This window comes from Cervus elaphus, chromosome 24, assembly GCF_910594005.1.
Source record: "Cervus elaphus chromosome 24, mCerEla1.1, whole genome shotgun sequence".
Lineage (NCBI taxonomy): Eukaryota > Metazoa > Chordata > Mammalia > Artiodactyla > Cervidae > Cervus > Cervus elaphus.
This window is the reverse complement of record NC_057838.1, coordinates 70189398-70212312: the sequence shown is the minus strand read 5'-3', so window position 1 is coordinate 70212312 and position 22915 is coordinate 70189398. Positions and strand designations below refer to the sequence as shown.

General features: G+C 61.6%; 1 protein-coding gene across 2 annotated transcripts in view; it reads left to right on the top strand.

The window, feature by feature from the left end:
* Positions 1 to 22915, top strand: part of EEFSEC (eukaryotic elongation factor, selenocysteine-tRNA specific) — a 113982-nt gene that overhangs the window by 53009 nt on the left and 38058 nt on the right. For both annotated transcript variants that reach the window (XM_043885511.1, XM_043885512.1), the window contains exons 3-4: positions 2526 to 2622; positions 3391 to 3555. In XM_043885511.1, coding sequence (XP_043741446.1) covers positions 2526 to 2622; positions 3391 to 3555 — 262 coding nt within the window. The remainder of the gene's footprint in view (positions 1 to 2525; positions 2623 to 3390; positions 3556 to 22915) is intronic.

The window sequence follows — 22915 nt, the reverse complement described above, 5'->3', positions numbered from 1 at the left end:
CGCTGCTGTGTTCTAGGCTGTTCTGTTCATTTCTCCACTGAGGCTGTCGCCTGAGAGCGTCCTGGGGACTCTTTCTCCCAGACCCACTCTGGTTCCCTCCTGTTTCTGTTCTAACCAAGCTGTCTGCTCACAGCACCCCTCCCCTGGGCCTGGCGGCCCCCGCGTGGTGCATGCTGCAACCGCTCGCAGCCGGCGTGGTCTCCGGCCCTGGCGTCCTCTCCCGGCCTCCGTGTCTCTTCCTCTGTGGAGCGCGAGCTGCTAGGTCTGGCCTCGGTGTGTTTACCATCAGGGAGCCTTGGCTGTGGGGCCCGGACGTCCAGGGGCTGCGTCACGAGCTGTCACGTGTGGAGCACCTACTGCGCGCTCGGCCCTGGGCTGGGGCCTTCCCTCGCCACCACTCTTCAGCTACCCCGGCTTTGTGTCTGGCTTGACTTGTGAGCAAAGTAAGGAATCATAAGTATCGCTTGTATTTTTTAATACCATTACTTTGCCTTTTGCTATTCCAAACCTAAAGCTCAGACTCCCTTTGTGTACACCTTTTACGTGCATCACACACACACACACACACACACACACCCATGTGTGTGGTTTTAGCTGATCTGAGGTGGGTCTTGTGTGCTGACGAAGGTCAGCCTGCGTGCAGTCAGCAGGTCTGGGCTCCGCTCACACCGTGAGGAGCCGCAGCAGTGGTGGGGGGGTTGCCTGGGAAGAGGAGGCACCCTCTCCCCCCTCCCGCACTGCTGGGAGGAGGGGCAGTGCTCCGGGCTCTTCCTGCCGTGTCTGGCCAGCACCCCTGGGCCCCTAGAGCCCAGACAGCAGCCTAGGTCTGAACTGGGCAGGGGCCACCTGTCCCCCAGGAGCCAGCAGCCAGGATGCACGGTGTGCTCAGCAGACCAGCAGGCCAGGTCCTCGGGAGCCTGGGACAAGGCCAGACACCAGCCCAACACACCGATGCATTCTGTTACAGTGCACAGCCCAAAAGGGTTTGGATAAACAATAATTGAATTTCCGAAAGCTTTATGGTTAATCGCTGGAATTCTCAGCGCCTGCCTTCCCCACCTCTGCGGCCCTGGGCCCGGGGCTGGTGGAGCATGGGCCGAGGTGTGCGTGTGGGACGGTCTCCGAGGCCTGCTCCCCGCTGCAGGCTGAGAGCTGGGCCCACGCCCTGCTTCTGGCTGAGAGCTGGCTTCCCAAGGAGCTGCCAAATAGGAGAAATGACGCCGTTTCCCAGGAAGGGGCTCCGAGGGCGCAGACACGCCACCGCTCGCAGCGGCCGCCGGGCTGCTGGTTTCCACTCTGACCGAGACTCGGGGGCTCGAGTCTCCTGCAGGGGCGAGGAGGGCGCGTGGAACAAGGCAGTTACAGAGCTGCAGCGGTCCCCTCGCCCAGGGGCTCGCGCTGAGATCGGCCGTTTCTCCTGACTGAACCTTCTGCAGACAGCTGCAGGCCTCTGTTGATCTGCAGGGTTCTGAGAAGGCTGGTTTTGATCATGTTTCCGGCGATTTTATGAAGAGCCTCTCTGAGTGTCTTTACTCCACATTTCACTGGTTTTCAGTTTGTTGAGTCTTTGACATACACCTCATGAATGTAGCCCAAATCAAGGCATAGACACCAGCATGTGTATCTCAGTCTCATTTGTAACAGTGAAGAATCTGAAATGTTCTGGATGAGTCCCATTCGTGGGGACAGCGTGTGCATCCCGGGCCCCATGGTGGTGCAGCTGTTGAGGGCGGAGGTGGCCTGGGTCACGAGCCCGAGCTGTGCAGGCGGCAGCTGCAGCCTGGCCCCTCCACTGGTGGCGGGGCTCGGAGCAGACTGACTCGCCTTCTGAGCCGTTCTCTCGCATCTGTAAGACGGTGACACTTCCGTCCTCGTTTCTGGGGTTTCAATGAGAGCATCCTTGTCGTATTCTTGGCTTAGTCAAATGAGTCGTTATTATTGTTGTTATTTTTCAACAGAAGAGTCTTTCTAATATAATGGCAAATAAGCTAGAAGGACATGAAAGTGTGTGACTGACGTAACCAAACCATGAAGTGGTTCCCTGGCAGTGCGCTGGGAGGCTGAGGCTGGAAGAAGCGCAGCCCCGTGGTGGGACTGCAAGCTGGGTGTTTTCTCTTCTCTGCGTTTGTGGGTTTTGTCTGTTTTCCAGTGGAAAAGCTCAGCATCTACTCAGTGGGAGTCTTTGCTTAAAGAGGTGGGGCTCGGGAGGCGGGAGGCTGGGGGGTGGCCTGCAGGCGCCTGGCGCATCCTGAGTCCCTGCAGAGGCTGGGCGGGGCCCGGGGGTCTTCCCTGGGGGTCTTTCCTCAGGGACAGGGCCTGGGCCTCACTGTGCCTCCTCAGGACCCAGGGCCCCCCTCTGGCGTTTGTGGCTCAGCACGGGCCTCCGCACGGGGTCTGCCGGGGGGAGCGTGACGGTCGCCCCGCAGTCCCTCTGGCCGGGTGGGCGCGGAGGCCTCCGTCACACTCCGTCCTCCAGGCGGCCCCGGACGCGCTCCGTGACCTCGGCGGGCCTGTCTCTCTTCCAGGTTCCGGGGCGCACCTGTCATACCTGTCGCGGCCAAGCCTGGGGGGCCAGACGCCCCTGAAACGGAAGCCCCGCAGGGCATCCAGGAGCTCATCGAGGTACGTCAGCTGCACCCACGCGGGGCTGCACCTCCCTGCCCTTCCTCACAGGGTTAAATCCGCAGCACACACCCCCACCCCCAGGGCCTGGACCGCGACCCGTCAGAGCGTTTCCGGCGGGGAGGTTGGTCGTCAGGTTCCCAGAGCCTCACTGAGCTCTGCTCATATGTGATCGTGAACATTCGTGGTCACGTGATCATTAACGAACCTCGGGAGGCTTCAGTAGTGACCCGCATTCTGGCAGGAAGGAGCCTGGGGCTCAGAGGGGTTAAGTGACTGGCCCAGGCTCACACGGTGAGCAGGAGGTGGAGCTGCGGTGCAGACCTAGGTCGGCTGGCGGGGATGGCTCCCGGGTCTGCAGACCTGGGTCAGGCGTGACCACCTGCGTGGCCTCCGTTTCTGTGATTGTACGGGGCCGACTTTATGGACTTAGCAAACCCGTTTCTGGGTGAAGCTTTGCTGAGTTTTTCGTCAGCTCCAGGTTGCACTGGTCTGGGACGCTGAGGCGGTGGTTTCTGCTGGGGGACGTCTGTATGTCCGTGTCGGAAGCCTCAGGGCTGGGCCTGCTCACATACTCTGGTCTTTTTCCAAAGGAGTCGTTACCACAAGACCAGGACTCTGGACCATTCGGTACCAGACAGTCCTTGACAGTGTCCTCTCTAACGAAGTCAGAAAGGAGAGTCAGGAGGTCTCCAGGAGGGCGGGAGGTCTCCACCCTCCCCGCCAGCTCCCCACCTGCCGGGGTGTGGCACAAGCCTGTCTTTCCAGCTCCTGACGTCCCAGATCTCCATCCCAACGAGGGACCCCTCGGGGCCTTTCCTCATGTCCGTGGACCACTGCTTCTCCATCAAAGGCCAGGGCACCGTGATGACGGGAACCATCCTCTCGGGCTCCGTCAGCCTCGGCGACAGCGTGGAGATCCCGGCCCTCAAGGTCAGTCTGGCCTCTCTCCCCCTTCCCCTGGGCCCCTCTCGAGCAGGCAGGGAGGGGGGCCGGCCCCGAGCGCGCCCCCGCTGCCGGGCCGGCGCTGCCCCATCTTCCCTCCGTCCGTCCTGCCTGCGTCCTGGATCCAGGGCTCGCCTCAGTGCTCGGAGCAGCACCCGGCGGCCGGAGCCTCGCTGGCGGTGTTCTGGGGGAAGGAGGCCCCCGGGGGGCGTCTGGGCCCAGCGGTGCGGGCCCTGAGTGAGGTGCCAGGCAGGGCCCCTCTGCTTTCTGCAAGCCCCCGAGTCAGGGCGGCAAGGGTGTGTGGGCGCTCATTCCCGAGTCCCTCGTACTCAACGCGGGGATTTCACGTTACACGCCATCAGGACCGTGGCTGCCCCGGGCAGGACAGCCCAGGGACACCCGGATGACGGCGCGTTCCTGGTGTCACACCACAGGCGCCGCGTCCTCCGCGGAGGCCTGAGAGAAGGGTGGCGGCGGGGGGTCCTCACCACCCCTGCTCCTGGTCCCTTCTGGCCCAGTGTCCAGCGGCCCTGATCCCTCCCCTCAGGGGGAAACTGATAGACTGACTCCTCTCGTCCGTGGGGAATACAGGGTGGGGAACACAGGCCAGTGGGAACCTGGGAGACCGCCAGGCGTTCCGGGCCCAAGGAAGGTCTCTGGTCCTCAGAGGAAGCGAGGGTAGGGCAGTGGCGTGTCCGAGGACGCATCTCGGCTGGGTCCAAGGCTAGGGATGCAGCCCATGGGGCTTCCATGGGCCCAGAGGGTCATCTGCAGGGCAGGCCTGGGCGCCCACTGGGATTTGTTTTGCTGGGTTTCAGACTTGCCCGGGACCATGAGCTCTGAGCTCCTTCCACGTTCTCCGTGTGAGAGCTGATAACTTGTCACAGAGCACCCCGGACCACTCAGGCCTGAGCTGGGGGCTTAGCTGGCGAGACGTGCGCTGGTGATGTTGAGAGGGAGTTTGGGGCTCGTTAGAGTTAAGTCTGTAACGGGGTGAAGATCTGGACACTGGGAGGGCTGACGGCATTTTGCACACAAGCTGGTGTGGTGTTTGGGGGACCAGAGGGCGGGTGGTCGTGTGTGGCTTGTGCCCCCAGGACCTCCAGGAGAGAGAGCTGAGGCTCTCAGCCCGGGCAGGGAGGGCTCTCCACGCGATGACAAGCATCGGGTGACGCGGGGAGCCTCAGGGAGGGGCGTGTGACGCTGGGGGCTGAGGCTGGGGCACTGCAGCCCGAGCCCAGGGGCGCCCCTGGTCACCCGGCCGCCCGCAGCCAGGAGGGGTGGGGGGTGTCCCATCGGGGGCCCCGGGGCCTCAGCCCGGCCGACACCTGGCCGTGGCCGCGTGCCTCCAGAGGCACAGGAGGACGCGCCCGCTGTCCCTGCGGCCGAGCCCGGGATGACCCGCCGTGGCCCCAGGAGTGAGTGGGGGTTTCAGATGACAGACCTGAAGTCGGGAAGCTCTTCCCGCCCGCTGTCCCTGCGGCCGAGCCCGGGGTGACCCGCCGTGGCCCCAGGAGTGAGTGGGGATTTCAGACGACAGACCTGAAGTCAGGAAGCTCTTCCCGCCCTCTGGGGCCTCGGGCCGGCCCTTCCGTGGAATCGTAGACGGCTCACCCTCTGGGCTGCTGTCAGGTGACCAGGCCTCGGGGCTCTGCGGGTGGGTCAGCGCTCACTGAGAGCCAGCCCCACTCTCCCGCCCCTCCGCATGACCCCATCTGACCCGGAGGAAGGCCTTGACCGAGGAGCCAGTAGTTGAAGCCGTTTGGCCAGCGCCAAAGGCCGGCTCTGGGCACTGTGCCTGCTACCCTGGGAGCCCCTGCTCAGCATCACGTGCCCGGGGCGCTGGGGCCCTGCAGGGCCGGCTTCTAACCGGACGGCTCTGCCTCGAGGCCACGACATCCCCGTCAGACTCCACTAATCGCCTTGGACGCTTCTGACCGCCTGAACTCCCCGGGCGGCACGGCCCGGCCCCTCCAGATAAACAGCCCCATCGCCTCCCGGCCGCCTGCAGCCCACCAGACCCCGGCCCGGCCCTGCCGCCATGTCCGCCCCCAGCTGGGGCCCGTTGGCTGAGGGGGAATGAAGGAGAACCAAGACCACGGGGCTTAAACCCCAGCCCCCGCGCCCCCTGGGCTCCCGGAACCTCTCCACGCTGGGCTGGGGCCATCCAGTGAGGCACGGCCTCGGGGTGCTCAGCTGGCGACGTGTCCACTGGCGACCGCTGTCAGGGTTGTGTCATAGGACCCGTCGGAGGTGCAGACTGTGAGGAAGTGAAGGGGCACCCGGGTCAGGCCACAGGCAGCGGCCTCCGCCCTCTGCTACACCGGCCGTCACAGCCCAGACCCTGAGGGCCCCCGTCCCTGACCGGGGGGATGGCGGAGAGCGCCTCGCGCCGGAAGGCCGCCTTGCCGTTCAGCACTGCCGTCACATGGATCCGTGTGGGTCCACGCGCAGGGCATGTGGGTCCTCTCCTGGTTGTGCAGGGACAGGACGTCTAGTGGGCCCCTGAAGTGGGGTGCATGTCAGAGCCCGAGGGTCCGCTGAGAGCCACGTCGCTGTGTTGAGGGACGGACGTCACCAGGGGGTGTGGACACCTGTTTAGTGATGAGGCTTTTAGAGGCAGTTCAGATCTTGATAGCGCACTCCTCCAGATGGAGCCTGCATGCAGGTGGACTCACCTCACTCAGACCTCACAGAGGAGACCCTGTCTGAAACAGGACCCAGCGGCGTCTCCCCTCCCCTTGCCTCCGCTGGGCAGCCGATCCCCGGGGTGAGGGATACCGGGACTCTGGGAGGACTCGGTCCTCGCACCCCAACCTCCGCCACCCCTGCCTCTGGCCAAGCCTCACCTGCACCCTCCCCGCCCGCAGGGGTCTCTCCTGGAAGCTCCTGGCGGCGCCCTGGGTGGCCACACGCCCCCACGTGTGTCTCCTCCGTGGGTCCCACTGCGAGGACCTCCTCCAGGGCAGAGACCACGTCCGCCCGGCTCCATGCTCTCAGCAACTGACCCAGAGCCCAGCCCAGAGCAGGCTCCAGAAACTGTTTAGTGAACAGAGCAGTAGGAGAAAACCAGAGAGCGAATAAGCAGCTTGTTTCTTAGGAGGCTTCCGATGCAGCTGACGACCTCAGAGGGCTGTGCAGACGCTGCTCCCCGGGCCTGGGGGCAGGCGCCGCGTCCCGGCGCCCTCCAGCCAGGAGGCCCGATGCTGACAGTAAGCCAGGCGCCCAGGGCTGCGGCCCCGGCCAAGCCCTCTGCCTTGGTGCCCGCCTCCTCCTCAGCCGTTTCCTGGTACGGAAGGCTCGTCTGGGAGGGAGCGGTCCAGGCCGGCCAGGCCCCTCGCCCAGGCCCCCGACCCGGGCCGGCCTCGCAGGGACGTGCGGCCCCCCTGGCCATGGTCCCTCCTGCCTGACGTCCTCTCAGCTGCTGCCGTGACCCTCTTGGTTCTATTTTCCTCATTAAAGGAAAGTTGAGTGTTTCCTGAGTGTGCGTAGAGCCAGTGTACCACTTACACTGAATATTTATCATTCTTTCTTTTAAGAAATAAAACAATAATAAAAACACCATAAACATCACTTTAATTGTGCACAGGCTTCAACTTGTAATAATCCCAGGGAAATGGCAAGTGAGATGTCTCCCTAAAGTAAAGGCACTTGCCTGCTTTTGTTTGAAGTTTTGCTCAAATGCTTTATTGTATAACCTGTTCTTGTTTAAAAAAAAATGCCGGCCATTATGTTTTTTTCCCAAAAGTACTTAAATGCTTCTGGGCAGTGGTAAATGAGGGTCAAGCCGGCCTTGGGGGACTGAGCAGACACAGTCACGTCTTTGCTTGCTGTTAGTGACCCTTGTGTGTGAGGACACGCGTGGGGGTGTGTAGGTTAGGACATGTCCAGTGGGTGATGGCATCTGCCTGCCCGCGCGCCCTCCCCTCCCGCCCACGTGCCCTCCCCTCCTGCCCGCTTGCCTTCCCCTCCTGCCCGCGCGCCCTCCCCTCCTGCCCGCGCGCCCTCCCCTCCTGTCCACGTGCCCTCCCCTCCTGCCCGCTTGCCTTCCCCTCCTGCCCGCTTGCCTTCCCCTCCTGCCCGCTTGCCTTCCCCTCCTGCCTGCGCGCCCTCCCCTCCTGTCCACATGCCCTCTCCCCTCCTGCCCGCGCGCCCTCCCCTCCTGCCCGCGCGCCCTCCCCTCCTGTCCACATGCCCTCCCCTCCTGTCCACATGCCCTCCCCTCCTGCCCGCTTGCCTTCCCCTCCTGCCCGCGCGCCCTCCCCTCCTGTCCACATGCCCTCTCCTCTCCTGCCCGCGCGCCCTCCCCTCCTGTCCACATGCCCTCCCCTCCTGCCCGCGCGCCCTCTCCTCCTGCCCACGTGCCCTCCCCTCCTGCCCGCGCGCCCTCCCCTCCTGTCCACATGCCCTCCCCTCCTGCCCGCGCGCCCTCCCCTCCTGCCCACGTGCCCTCCCCTCCTGCCCGCGCGCCCTCCCCTCCTGTCCACGTGCCCTCCCCTCCTGCCCGCGCGCCCTCCCCTCCTGTCCACGTGCCCTCCCCTCCTGCCCGCGCGCCCTCTCCTGCTGCCCACGTGCCCTCCCCTCCTGCCCGCGCGCCCTCCCCTCCTGTCCACGTGCCCTCCCCTCCTGCCCGCGCGCCCTCTCCTCCTGCCCACGTGCCCTCCTCTCCTGCCCGCGCGCCCTCCCCTCCTGTCCACATGCCCTCTCCTCTCCTGCCCGCGCGCCCTCCCCTCCTGTCCACATGCCCTCCCCTCCTGCCCACTTGCCTTCCCCTCCTGCCCACGCGCCCTCCCCTCCTGCCCGCGCACCCTCCCCTCCTGTCCACATGCCCTGTCCTCTCCTGCCCGCGCGCCCTCTCCTCCTGCCCGCGCGCCCTCTCCTCCTGCCTGTGCGCCCTCCCCTCCTGCCCGCACACCCTCTCCTGCCCGCGCGCCCTCTCCTGCCCATGTGCCCTCTCCTCCGGCCCGCGCGCCCTCCCCTCTTCTGCCCATGCACCCGGGTGGAACTGTGGTCCTCGTGACAGGGCAGATTCCCGGAGAGCAGGTGACAGGTTCCCGTGTGAGGCTGGCAGGGGGTGGGGCTGGGTGCTGAGCCGGGAACACGCCTGCAGTGGCCCTGCTGAGAGGCCACTTAGAGAAGGTGACGACCTGAGTGGAGGAGGGGCACTTTAGCTGATGCTCAAAGATGGGACAGGTCAGACGGGCAGGGAGGTAGTGGGAGTAGGCCTCGGGGGTGCGGCGGATTCAGCCTTGAAGACGGTGGTCCCTGTAACGTGCAGGAGGTTCTGAAGGCTGCAGAGGAGAGCGTGGGTGTGTGCATGCAGAGGGACAGGCCGCAGGGGGCCGGGGGGGCTGTTGTGTGGCCCAGCAGGTTGGGGCACCTGAGTCCAGCAGGCGGCAGCGCAGTGGGCCTCAGAGTGGTTTGGGAGGCGGCATTCCCAAGCCCGGGGCTGGACTGATGGGGCCAAGTGCAGGGGCGGGCGCGTCCACACGGCTCCCAGGCCTCTGACTTGAGGAGCAGGTGGGCTGGTGCAGCCGTTGTGGAGGGGGAGCCAGGAAAGTCTGGGGTGGGGGCAGAAGCGGAGGGGAGCATGGGCTGGATTTCAGTAAGTTTGGGGTCTTTGGGGGCATCCAGTTGGAGGGGTGGCCTCAGGGCTGAAGCTCGGATGTGTGGGAAAGCACGAATTCGTGCACTGTTGGCATGTCCAGCGCAGCCTGGGGGCCTCTGGCGAGGAAAGACAGCTGTGCTCCTGAGGTTTTCTTCCTGATGCCTGGAGGCCCCTAGGCCTCCTCCTGGCCCTGGCGTGGGGGCCGTCCAGCTCTGCAAGGTGCGGTCTGAGGCCCCGCGCTGGCGCCTCGGGAAGGGAGGGTCCTCCCGGGGCTGTTTACTCTCTCCAGGGTGACGGGCCCCTGGGCCGGCCTCGGGCGGAGCTGCCCCAGCCTGCACGGTGCCCGTGCCGGTTGGCGAAGCGTCCGGCCTCGGGGAGGGCCGCTGTGCCCCCAGCCCCCGCGACGCTGCCGCCGCCAGAAACAAGCAGGGTGACTGGGCGGAAGGTCAGGAGTTTAAGAGCTTGTTTTATTCGAGACGGGACTAAGAGACAGGAGGGAGCGCGCCGGTTTATATGTGGACCCTGGTATTTGCTTTGAGCCGCGGCGAGCGGTCGGGCAGGGAGGGAGGCCGCCCGCCAGGGAACGCTGCCAAGCAGAGCTCCGCTAATGCGATCCAGACGCGGCCCATCTCCCGCCTAATACAGTCCTTGCGGCAGGAAGGGCCCAGCAGGGCCGTTTAACCCTTCGGGTGCTGTGGTCGGACCACGCTCAGCCCTGGGCCCCACCCACCCGTCACGGGAGCCCCCGCCCCCGTCAGGGTGGCTGGGGCGCCTCTGGTCACCCGACTGCCGTACGCACCCTTCAGGGCACTGACCAGGGCCGAGCGTATGGGAGACGTTTGCTCAGGAACAAGGTGGCCACACGGTCTACAGGGAGCGGTGACTTGCCCAGGATCTCGGGCTGGTAGGAAGCGGAGCGGGGGTGGGACCTGGTCCCCAGGTACAGCTCCGCGCGGGCCTGGGACCCTCCGCCCGGGCAGCGTCCCTGGTTACAGCTCCGCGCGGGCCGGCACCCTCCGCCTGGGCAGCGTCCCCAGTTGCCATGGGGGCTGTTAGACCTTGCTTCCGGGAGGACCGGCCACCACATCCGTTCCCCTGCCTCTCCCAGGGCAGCAGCCACAGAGCGCAGGGTGTCCATGCATGAGCATCCCCGACAGGGTGACGAAAGTGCGGGTGGAGAGGCCCCGCTGGGACTGCCAGGCCTGCGAGGGCATGGGTGCCCGCCAGGCTGCGCTGGGCCCTCAGCCCAGCGACGGGGTGGAGGGGTCGCACACATGTACGCGTGCTTCCAGCCGTGTGGGAAAGCGTGTGCACGTACACGTGTTTGTGCGTAAACTGGTCGGAAGAGACCTGAGGCGTGGTTCACGCACTGCGCGTCGTGAGTCCCTCTCGGGGGGAGGGCGGAATCAGGGCGCAGAGTGGCGTCCGTGTTCTCGCCCCGTGGTCGGCGTTCAGACCAACAAGCTGGCACTCGCGCTTCTCGTGTGGTTTTAGGAAAGGAAAACCAGACTCGGCGGAGGGGCAGCGTCTGTCCTGCGCATCCGTCTCCTCTTCTCCCTCAGCCCCCGGCCCTCGCCTGCGGACAGGCGGGCAGCCCGACCCCTGACCGTGCTGAGGGGAGGCAGGCGGCCCCAGGGAGGCGGCCGCGCATGCTGGGGCCATGCCGGGCGTCCTGCCCTGTCTCCTGTGCGGGCCAGGCCCGGCGTGCCCGCATCAGGTCCAACGTGCCTGCGTCAGGCCCGGCGTGCCCACGATCCAATCCATTCCTGGCCGGCCGCGGGTCACGGGAGCCGCGAGCACTTTTGAAGTACAGCCTGGATGTTTGGCTTGACCATGTCTGTTTGCTTAAGCATCACCCTTGCCAGTTCATTCGGACCTCCTCTTTCTTTTAAAAACATGCCGCTTGCCAAAGGTTATTTTGGATCTGTTTTTGTTTATCAGGTGAATTGTTCCAGCACGATTGGAAGCAGACACGCGCCTGAGCCACGCTCGGCCGCGTGCACACGCACACACATGCGCACACACGCACGCACACAGGCTCTGTGCGTGCCCCTCAGGGCCCTAGAACGTACGCAGCACACGGCCGGCCTGGGGGCTGCGGCGGGAGAGTGCCGTCGTCCAGGAGCGAGCGGTCGCAGGGCTGCAGGCTGTAGGTGGGAGAAGCTGGGCGCTGGCCTTGGGCGACCCAGCCAGGGGAGTGTGGCGGAGCTCTGGGCCCGAGCAGGGCTCCTGGCTAGGTGAGCTGCTTCCTGCCCCAGCGCCTGCGTGAACCTCTTCTGCAGATGCGTCTCCCGCCGTCGGGACCCACTGTGTGCATGGGGGGGGGCTGCGCAGAAAGCCCTTCCTGCTCGGAGGGGCTGTGCCAGAGGGGTGGGGGTCGGCTCTCTGGGGTTGGCTTGCCTGAGACGGGCCCGAGCGGAGGAGCGGGTCTGCGCACCCCAGGCTGTCAGGGTCCCTCCGTGTCTGGACTTCGCTCTGCTCCGCGTGGCGTGGCCTTGGGCCACCTCCAGCTGCCAGGAGCCTCTCGAGCTGTGCTCAGCCCTCATTTCCAGGGACGCTGCGTGGTTCTGTGGTCCCCAGGCCCGGGGTGCCGTCTGAGGCTGGACCCGGGCACAGCTGCTGTCTCCCAGTGACGGGGCTGGGGTCCCCGACATGATGGCTGTGTGATGTGGCCACCCCCCACCCCCAGCCTGCAGGAACCCGCTTCCTCCCCCAGCCTGGGACCAGCGGAGGGAGGTCCAGCCAGGGGGTTTGGAGACAGCTTCCTTCCTCCCCAGATGGGAGCAGGGAGACTCACGTCTTAAAGTTTTCTTCAGATTAAAAAAAAAATGTTCATCAGTAAAAATTTGAAGTTTCTGAAAAGGATGTGAAGGTGACCTCCAGTCCCACCTGGACCCCTTTGTCGGCAGCCTCAGCCAGCTCAAAGGGCGTGCAGACGTGGGACAGCGTGGCGCGTGGGGCCCTGATACGCGTGTGGCTGCGTGTTCCCCCCCACACACAGCTGTGCGCTGTTCCTTTTTAATATGCCGACATTGATTGTGCAGTTACGAAGCTGACTGGACAGCACAGAAGTAGTCATGTCTTTATCTGAGTTTGGGAATCTTTCTAGAATGTATTTTATACTCCTCTCGTTCCTTGAACGTCTCAGTTCTTCCTAGAATACTGCATATAATTTCATCTGTGCGTGATGACTCAGCTCGTTTGGATGAACCAGGGACACTGGCGGGTTGGCGTTGACATGTGTGGTCTGTTTGCTTCTCGGAAGGGGGCCCTGGTAGCCTGTCCAGCCGGGAGAGGGGACAGTCCACGGTGCACTGTCCATGGGGGCCCTGGTAGCCTGTCCAGCCGGGAGAGGGGACAGTCCATGGTGCACTGTCCATGGGGGCCCTGGTAGCCTGTCCAGCAGGAGGGGATTCACCGTGCAGGCCACGGGGCTGCTTGCAGAGGCCAGGTGTGAGAGAGGGTCCAGGTGGCCTTCTGGGCACTCCAGGGTTCGCCTCATGAGGGGGGAACCCTCCCATTTGCCTTAACCCCAAGAGCCAGGGGACCCTGAGGGGTGTTATCAGAGGAGGAGGGGGGAGAAGTCAGACTCGGGGGGCCAGAGTGGGTGTGGCGAGCTGGCTGGTCCCGGCGAGGGATGGTGGAGGTTCGGTCCAGGGTGGTGCTGGGAGAGAGGATGGCCGTGCCCAGCAGGCAATACCCTGGATGCGGGCGGGTGGGGCTGGGAGAAGGTGCCCGTGGTGTGGGGGCCGTGGTGCCCGAGACATCCGGGCAGACAGCACGGTGCCCCAGCGTCCAGCACAGGAGCGGTGTCCGGAGTCCTCCTGGACGGCAGGTCCCTGGAGCCGTGGGCAGAGTGAGATCATTTGAGGAGTTTAAAGAGGAGGCCTTGCTTTCTGCAGAACCTTGGGGCGTGCTGTGTGTGTGTGTGTGAGAGGTGCCTCTCCACGCTCGCCCCCTCACTGTGGACACCACCCAGGCTCCCCAGCCCCTTTCACGCCGCCCCCAGGTCTGTGTTGGGCTTCGGGGCCTTACCTGTGCCTCTGTGTGCTTCCCCGTAGCTTCACAAACACCTTTACGTTCGTTAAGTTGAAGAGCGAGCTGGATAACACCCGTGAGCCCACAAGTGTGCTCAGCCAGCTGCACGTGTCGCGTCGGGACTGACGCAGCCGCCTCCCCCGCAGAGGTGTGCCCTCGGCCGTAGTGCGTCTGCTGCTCTGCCTCAGGCCCCTGGTGGCAGTCCCACGCCCGCGTCCCGTGTGCGTGGGCCTCGGCGGGCGGGGGTGGCGTGGGTCCTGGACCCGCCCGTCGCGTGCGGCCCGACAACACTCTTGCTGTTCTCCCTGGAGTTCCCGCAGCTTGCGTGGCGCTCCGGGGGCTCTTGCCCACCCAGAGGGGTGTGTCTGGGGCTTGTCTCTGCCCCCCACACGCTGGAAGCCCCCTGAGGGAGGTGGGGGCGGCAGGGGCCGGGACGGGGCTCCTCCTGGGGAGGTGTGTGCATGCGCTGTCTGGCTTCTTTCTTATGGGAGCTCTGTCGCTTCTCACTGCTTGCTAGTTCAGTGTGTGTTCGCGTCTCTTACGCTGGGCTGAAGCGCGTACCTCTTTACCCTGATGTTTGGCCGGCCCCGCTTGTCAGGCTCCTGTGTCCCCCGGACGAGCCCCATGCCGTGCTTTCTCAGCCCTTCCTTCATTCTTGGGGCCACAGGCCCCCTGCCCGGCCCCGGGGTCAGCCCTTTCCGCAGGGAGCCCACTGCTTCCCCGGGGAGCACCGGGCGAAGAGGCCGGGGCAGGGGCTGGACTGTCCGTGCGCCTGGGCCTCTGGCCCACCTGAGCTGGGAGACCGAGTGTGCACACACGTCTGTAATTACAGACACACACGTGCCCGTCCGTCTCTGTCTCCACCTGGCCGTGCACGTGGGTGAAGACCGACATGCGCCCAGTGGAGCCCCTTCCCACAGGGACCAGCCCCGCCCCCAGCTCCCACCGCCCTCCCTCATCTGCCTCCCTGTCTGCTGAGCTAGTTTGCCGAACTGTGAGCCCAGGCCCCGGGCCTGTGTGTGTCTATGGGCACCCACTGGCCCTGAACCCCAGTCCCTGGCTGCAGGAAGGTCGCCGTTCTCGCAGACGTGTGGGCTCTGAGAGCTAGCTTGGCAGAGCAGATGGCGAATGCTCCCTCCAGTCTGCCGTTGACCTGAGTTTCTAACTGTTACAAAAGTAGGTGATGGCTTTCTCCTGGTGGAGAAATCTAAGCTCCACTAAGATGAAAAGCGTGTGTCCCTCCCTCGCACCGTTCCCAGCTTCTTTCCAGGAGTGTGTGTGCCCTCAAGCCCTTCCCCTGTTCTTTCCTTAGATTATTGATACCTGGGAAAGCGCACTGTCTGTGCCTCGGTTTTTTGCCATGGAAGCCCTGTCTCCTGAGACAGACTGAGGCCTGAGCTCTGCCTTCCTTTCTCACCACCGCACAGCGACAGCGCAGAGCGCCCGCGCCCGCGGCCTGTGCCCGCCCAGCGCCGCCCCGCCCGTGGCCACGGAGCCCCCGAGATGGAACCAGCAGGACGCTGGCCTCTTGCGTGCGTGTCGGCTGGCGGTCACCTTCTGAAATGACTGTTCTGCCCTTCACACGTCTTTGCATAGGTTGTTTATCTTTCTGTGGGTCTGTAGTTCTTGTTTATTGAGACATGTGTCCTTTGTCAGATAACATGTATTGAGGTGATTCCTCTCAGGCAGTAGCTTGCCTTTTCATTTTCTTGATGATGTCTTTCGAAGGTTTTTAATTTTGAGAACTTCCGTTCATCGATTTTCAAGTACATGGCCTGTCTTTCTTCTTTTTTTGTCTCTAAGAAGTCTTTGTGTGTGCCCACCCACAGTTAGCAATATATTTTCCTTCTGGAAGCTTTATAGTTTTAGCTGTATACTCCATGTTCTGTTCTATGTTCCATCCCAGATTAATTTCCTTGTATGAGATGAAGAAGGGATTGAAGTTTATGATTTTTTTGTATGTTCCTTTCATTACCACTTATTGAAAAGATTTTCCTTTCCCATTGCATTGCAGTGGGATCATTGTAGGAAAAAATCAGTTCATATGTGCAGGTCCGTGTGTAGACCCCGTTCTGAACTGTTCCTGTCTCCTCCTATTGTAATCCTAGGCCGCCTTGATTACTGTAGCTTTATAGTGAATTCTGAAGTCAGGTAGTGAATTTTGAAATCAGTGAGTCTTGTTGTTCTCTTTTGTTCTTTTTAGATTTTTTTTTTTTGGCCTTTCTAGGTTCTTTGCATCCATATAAAATTTCAAATCAACTTAATTTATATTAAAAAAAAATATGTGCTAGAATTCTGATTGTCATTTGTATGGAATTCATAGAACACTTTGGGGACAATTGACATTTTATAAATACCGAATATTCCAATCCATGAACATGGTATGCCCTTCCATTGCTTTAGGTCTTTATTTTCTCTCAGCAATGTTTTCTTGTGTTCAGTGCAAAGTTTTGCAGTGTTTTAGTAAATCTATCACCAAGTATTTTATCTGACACTGTTTAAATAGTGCTTTAAAATTTGCTGTTTGCTGTCAGAGTAAAGAAATGAGATCGGTTTCTATGTGTTGATCCCATATCCTGCAGTCTTGCTAAAGTCAGCTCACTGAATCTAGTGCTTGTTTTGTGGAATCCTTACGACTTTCTTTGTAAACAGTCGTGTTTCCCGGAAACACATATGACCCTTTCCTGCTGTTAGGTGGTTAGAATAGGGAAAAGGAGTCCAGAATGGTGGTGGCTAAAAGACCTGGAAGGGAAAAGCCCGAGAAAATAGGACAAAGGAAGGTCTGAGGGCCGGAGTGAGAACCTCAGGTAAAACAAACAACACTCCTGGCCGGCCCAATTTACATAGGACAGGCCCAGGGACAGAGAAACATATAAAAAGAGGAGCCAAAGCCCTCTTCTCCCTCTCTCTCTCCCGCGCGATGGGGCGATCTTCTCTTCACGTCTTTGGGTCGACGTGCCCTCACGCCTCGAAGATGGATTTTCCTGCTATTATCTAAATAAATAGAGCTGTAACGCTGAGCTGTAACACTGATTTATTTAAGAGCTATAACATGGTCCTTTAGAGACCTGAGAGCTATAACACAGTCTGTCCTCCGAGAGCTGTGACCCGCCAGGGGGCTTTAATGTCCGTCACTCCAAATTTTTGTTGTGACGAGACAAAGAACCGAGGAGCATGCACTCACCTGACACCACCTTTTTGCCTCATTTTCTTTCCTGCCTCAAAGCAGCAAGAAACATGAGAAGGCTGCTCCCTGCCCAGACCCAGGCCCTGTGAGCGGGCTGTGCCAGTGACCCTGCCGTGCTCGGGTGGAGGGCCCCCCGGAGCGGGGCTGGGGGCCTCGGCCGGGTGCCCGCTGAGCATCCTCCCCCGGAACCCATGCTGTGCCCCCGGGGCTGACCCACAGGACCTGGCATCCGGAGGGCTGGCGGGGAGAGTCACGTCTTCCCGAAAGTTTGCCCTCATCAGGGGAGCTTAGAGGGAAAAGCGAGTCAGCTCCGTCACGCGTGCGCCCTGGAAACAAGCTGATGGCGGCTTAGCTCTCTCCTTCGCACGTAGGGGGTGAGGCGTTAGCAGCATCCGGCCCAGAGTGTGACCTGGCCCTGCTCTGAAGCGCAGGTCTGTCGGGGGAGGGACCCCGGGGCCTTGAGGACGGTCCCTTAAAGACCAGCAGCCACTCCGGTGTCACCTGGCAGAGGAGGGAAGGGCTTCCCGGAGAGCAGCGTGTGTGGACACGCCGGAGCAGGGAGCGGCTGAGGCTGCGGCCGACACGGGGCCTTCCGTCTGCGCGGTCACCGTTGGGAGCAGAGACTCAGACGGCCCCTCCGTTCCGTGCTGTTGCATGTTGGCCGAGTGCCTCTGTGAGCGCTTCAGGCCTGCGCTGCGCCCCCAGTGGGCACGTCCTGTGGGCCGGGCGGGCGGGGGCATCGTGGGGCCGCCGAGTATGCGCCTGTGGCCCCGTGCGGGCACGTGCCTGGTCTGGGGGTGTTTCATTCGGGCGTCCAGACTCGAGTGAAGCAAAGGGGGCCGGTTCCAGGAGCTGCTACTCGGGGGTCCAGGCACCCCGAGATGTGTCCTGCCCGGCACTGGCCCTTGACGCCGCCGGACGCAGGCACTCTCTGAGCCGCGCTGACCCCCAGGCCACCCTCGGGCCCGGGCAGCAGAGGAAGCAAGTTCAAGCCTGTCACCTGTTTGTAGTTTTCATAATTTCTGATTTGGCATTTTGATCAGTCTGTTTCTGGTCAAGGAAATGCATCCGCATCTCATAACAGGAAACCCTTTTGTGATCTTTACTTCAAGGCATTTTTCTCCCTCTCTCTCTGCTTCCCCCATCGTTTTTTTCTCTTTTGGCAAAAATACAGGCCTAATATGATGTGCATCTTATTAAAAGTTCAGCATAATTTATTGCCATTGGTTTGTTTACAGAGTCAACAATCCCCAACTGCACAACATGGCCTTCCTACAGTCACTGCTCTTTTCAGATTTTCTTGGCTCTTCCTTGGGGCTGGGGTTGGGGTGGGAATCAGGAAGGACCCACACTTGAAGGGGTTGTGTGGCTCCAGGCTGATTCCTCTCAGGTCACAGCGCTGACCAGACGCCCCATGACGCAGCAGAGCCACCCCCGTCAACGCGGGAGTCCCGGGGGGTGGTGGACACCAGGAAGTCCTCCACCCTCCTCAGCCCAGCGGTCCTGCTGCCCACAGAGCCCGCGGGATGTGTGGGACCCGGCGGGGGCAGAGCAGGCCCCCAGCACTGCGTCCAGCCTGGTCCCCAGCACCCGCACGTGCCTCTCAGTGGGGACGGCGGAAAGTGGGGGTAGGCTGGCCCCGGTCCCTAGGGCTGACCTAGCCCAGGGCCTTTGGGGGCAGCGTCCTGGCAGAGCCAGAGGGGCTGTCCCTTCCCAGGCCAGTGCTTCCCTCATCACTCTGCTGAGGCCTCCGTGGGCACCTTGGGATGTGCTGACCTGTACCCAGGACCTGGGGACATAACCCGCAGGGTCCGGCCTCCCGGTCCTCCCTGGTGGGGAGGCGGCGGGCAGAGGGCGAGGGGGGAGTCTGAGCTGACCGCCTGGGGCCGCCCCCACGGGGCCCCCCCAGGAGCCGACCTCGTCTCCTCTCGCGGCCTGGCCCCCGAGACCCCCTCTGCCCCAGTGTGCACCCGCGCCCCGGTGCTCGTGGGGCCGCCCCCTCCTTCCCGCGCCTCCCCTGCGCCCCCCATGTCTGCCCGACGGCAGCCTTTTGCGGTTACCCTGCAGTAGGGTGTTTCCTACAGGCCCCGGGCGGCGGGGACCTGTGGCCTCCGCCGCCGCCCAGCTGCCCCCCGTGCTGTATGTCACCAGGGGGGGCCTCGCCCAGGGCCCCCGAGGCTGGGCAGAGCTGGGAGACCAGAGTGCGTGGTCTGCCGGAGCGGCCCCCGCTCACTGTCTTGGGCAGGGGTGCGGGGAGGTCAGGGAGACGTGGGCTGGCCCATGAGGCTCGCTGAGACTTGGAGGTGGGGGTCTCCGCTCCGGCCCTCCTGTCCCTTGGTTACGGTTAGATTGGACAACTTCCTGAGGACTTGGCGTCTACAGGACCTCCGCCTGTTTCTGGGGCTTCCCTTGTGTGAAGAGGCAGAGCGCCTCCCAGGCTTGCGGTGGAGGGGCTTGAGACCCCAGGTGATGTAGAGTCTTTGCGACCTTTCCTCGCAGATCCCAGGGCTTCCTGCCTCCCTGCCCCCCACTTCCCAAGGGCCCAGTCGGGCGTGGGGGCGGGGCTTCAAGGGGCTTCGTGCTCAGGCCACGAGCCTCAGTCCTGGGGACTCTCCCGTGGTTGAAAAGAGTGCGTCCTCTAAGAGTTGAAAACACCAGCGCAGCAGACACGCGGCCCGTGAAGCTACCGACCCGGGTCTCCTGGCCTCTCCCAGACGCTGGGCTCAAAGCTGGTGGCTGTCCCTGTTCCACTGGAAACGCTGGTGCGGGAGCTCCCGGCTGCCCTGCCGATTTCTGAGTGCTCCCCTGGCCGCGGGAGTCCAAGAGCTGGGCGGGTGGGGGCCCGGGGGCAGGAGGGGGCGCAGGGTCCCGAGCGGTGTGCCTGTGGCCCCAGGGAGCCAGCCCTGGACAGAGGCCGGATGCTCCCTGTGTGTGTCGAGCGCTCTGAGTCTTGAGGGGCTTCAGTAATGATACAAAGGCCCTGAGATGAACTGTGTGGTCATGTTATTCGGTGTCGGGCGCTGCAGGAGCGTCCAAGGAGGCTCGACCCGGGCTGGGGTGCGCCCCATCAGGGCCATGCCGTGACCAGCGCTGTGCCCAGCCGGAGCAGCCGAGGACCCAGGGGCCGTGTGCCCGGGCCTGGGACAGGCATCTGTGGGGGGCGGGGCCAGATGCCAGCCCCCGCGCTCCCCGCTCCCGCCCCCCGTCGCCTGAGCCCAGGGTCCAGGCCACCCCTGTGTCCCGACCTCCAGCCTCCTGAGGCCACAGGGACAGGAGCTGGGGGGGAAGCGGGACCCCGGGTGACGTACGGGGCTGGGTCGTCTCAGGGCCGGCAGGGCCCCGGGCAGGTGGACTGTGCGGAGTGGCCGCTGACCCCGAGCCTGGGTGGCTGCTGGCTTCTACGTGAAGAAGACGAATTTTCTCATCGAAGGGGAAAAACTGCCCGATTTTTATCAGGGCAAGTTGGCTAGAGTGTTAGTTAAGTCATTTGTCAAAGCTCATTTAGTTGTCAAAATTAAATCATTTCCCTCCATTTCCTGGCGGATTGGTCATAATGATAACTTTCTTGGCGCAGCATTTATCATCCTGGTCCAAATGGGGGATGGGGTCGGGGGCAGGCGGGAAGGTGTCCCCAGAGCGATACGACTCCCCGGTCCTCCTGTGGCAGAAAGATGCTATTTTAATGGTGCTTAGCTCCTGTTACCGCTCACTGACCGCGGGCCGGCACTAAAACAGGGCGGTGCCAGTTCCCGAAGCCGGGGAAGGAACCGGTGGCTTGTCAGCCCCCCACGCCAGCGACGCGGACGGCAGGAGAGGGTGGCCCCACGATGCAGTGTTCTGATTTCAGCCATGCAGTTAAAAAAATTACCACCCTAAAATAGTTATGTGAAAAAAAATTTGGCTTATGAGAAAAAAAAGCTGCTTGCAGAGAAAAGAAAAAGAGAAAACAGTCTAGTGTCTCATTTCTCAGATGTTCCTTGGCATTTCTGTAAGGTCAGTCACGTCCCTGCTCACAGCCCTCAAACAGCACAGAGGTTACAGCTGGAGAGGGGATGTCCCCCGACCCCAGGCCTGCCCCAGACCCACCCCAGGCCACCCCAGACCCACCCCAGGTCAGGCCCGCCCCAGACCCACCCCAGGCCCACCCAGGCCAGGCCTGCCCCAGACCCACCCCAGGCCCACCCCAGGCCAGGCCTGCCCCAGCCCCACCCCAGGCCAGACCCACCCCAGGCCCACCCAAGACCCACCCAGGCCACCCCAGGCCCACCCCAGGCCAGGCCTGCCCCAGACCCACCCCAGGCCCACCCCAGGCCAGGCCTGCCCCAGACCCACCCCAGGCCAGGCCCACTCCAGGCCCACCCACACCACCCCAGACCCACCCCAGGCCAGGCCCACCCCAGGCCAGGCCTGCCCCAGACCCACCCCAAGCCAGGCCTGCCCCAGACCCACCCCAGACCCACCCCAAGCCAGACCAGTCCCAGGCCCACCCCAGACCCACCCCAGGCCTTCCCCAGCCCCGCCCCAGGCTTGCTGATTTTTCTAATTTTCTCAAAAAATTATAGGCATTGGTATACATACAGCTCTGTGTGTGTGTATCCGCACACAAATACAGATATATGTGTAAAATCCTGCTAATAATTACACTCAGAAGCGTGCTTGCTTTTTGCTCATCACTGTGACCTTGGAGGTGTTTGTTGGCCTGGGTGTTCACGCCCGTCTCCCTTTTAGCTGCTTGCTATATAGAGTGTCTGTGCGTGTCCTGCGTCTTATTCACCCGCCGCTCACCCCTGGTGACGGACAGCTGTCCTCCTAAAAGTTACAGCCGATGCTGCGACTACGGCCTGTTTGGGATGTCCCGATGGACTTGCGTGAGAATACCCGCGGGCCAGCCCTCCGCGGTGTGACCCTGCATTTAGTTTTGATGCTTACCGCCTCACCTGCCTTCAGCAGAGGGGTGTGGAGTGGCACCCCTGCAGTCTCTCATGAGACCTCTGCCCCCACCAGTCTCGCTTTCCTTACAGGACCCGCAACGTGCCGCTCCGCTAGCTTACGAACGGGCTTATCCCTGCGTGTTTGCTGGCCATCAGCGTTTCGCTGTCGGTAAATTACCTGTGGGTAGTCTCTGCTGTCTCTGCACCGGGCTGTCTCTTCCACATTACTGACTGTAAACCCTCCGCCATGAGCAAATCGGCCGTGTCGGCTGCGTCGTGAATTACTGGTCCCCACCCCCACCGCGTCTCTGGTCCTTTCCACGTGTGTACGTGGTCTGACGTGTCAGCCCCTCAGGATGCTGCTGCGCGCTCTGCCTTCTCAGAGCGGCCTCCAAAATGCCAAATCATGCTTTCTCGTGAAGGTGGTTTTTTTTTATTCTTTCACTCGTTTGCAGTCGCTCTTTGACTTTATCTTCATGCAGTGGAACAGGGTACAGCGCCACGTGAAACATCGCCTCGGGTGTCGGTTTAAAGGCTTCTCTGAGCTCTGCCGTGCTGCGGTGTTTTCACCGATGGATCCTCTGTGCTCCAGTCAGACTGTTTCTCTTCTCTCTGCTCCTGGTTCTCGCTTAGCCTCGTGTTAACAGGCGTTAGCAGCCGAGGCTGGTTTCTGCCTCTTCCCAATCCCATGTTTCCGTCTGTTTTTTTCTCAGCATCTTTGTAGCTGTTACTGCGTGTTTCTTTTTCAGATGAACTTTAATATCATTTTTTCAATTGCCAAAAAGCAATTTTGATATTGTAATTGAAATAGAGCTGAATGTAGACTAATTCAAAGAGAGTTTACACCTTTGTAATCTCTAGGCTTCCTGTCTGACAACACTGTGTCTTTCCATTTACCTGGCGATTCTGACTTTTCCTCGAGTAGATCCTGCGCGTTTCTTCCGTTCTTACCTAAGCATTCCATCTTTTTGGTTGCTCTTATCAGTTGGATGTTTCCTTTCGTTGTAATTTTTAATTTGTCTTTGTACAGAAAGACTGTGGACTTTTTAACATTAATGAGTAATGCACCACTTCACTGAAACAGACTTCTCTGTAGTTTTTATTTTTTCCCACGGATTCTCTTGAGTTTTCTAGGTATATAACTATGTCCTTTGCAAACAGGGACAATTCCATTCTTTGTTTTCAGCACTTAGACCTCCCCTTTCTTCCTTTTGTCTTATTACACTGCTCGGCGGTCCCAGAACCGTGCCGAGTGGCAGGCGTCCTTTGTTTATAGCTGTAATCAGAATGTGCCTAATGTTTTATCCAGAGGAGACCTAGCTTTTAGTATCATGTTTCTTCCTTCTCTAAGAAGCAGATATTCATTTCCTCTAATTTTTTTAAGTCAAGTTTTAATGTCAAATGTTGTCGGAACCCTCTTTGGCATCTTCTGGAGTGATTCGTGATTTCTCTTTTGACCTGCTCGTGAGCTCTGTTATATCAGCAGTTTCTCTAGTGTTACAGCCCCAGGTGTATTATTTTATTATTTTAATATTCCACCGAGCTGTATTTCCCACTACAGTCGTCGCAGTGCTTGTGTGTTAA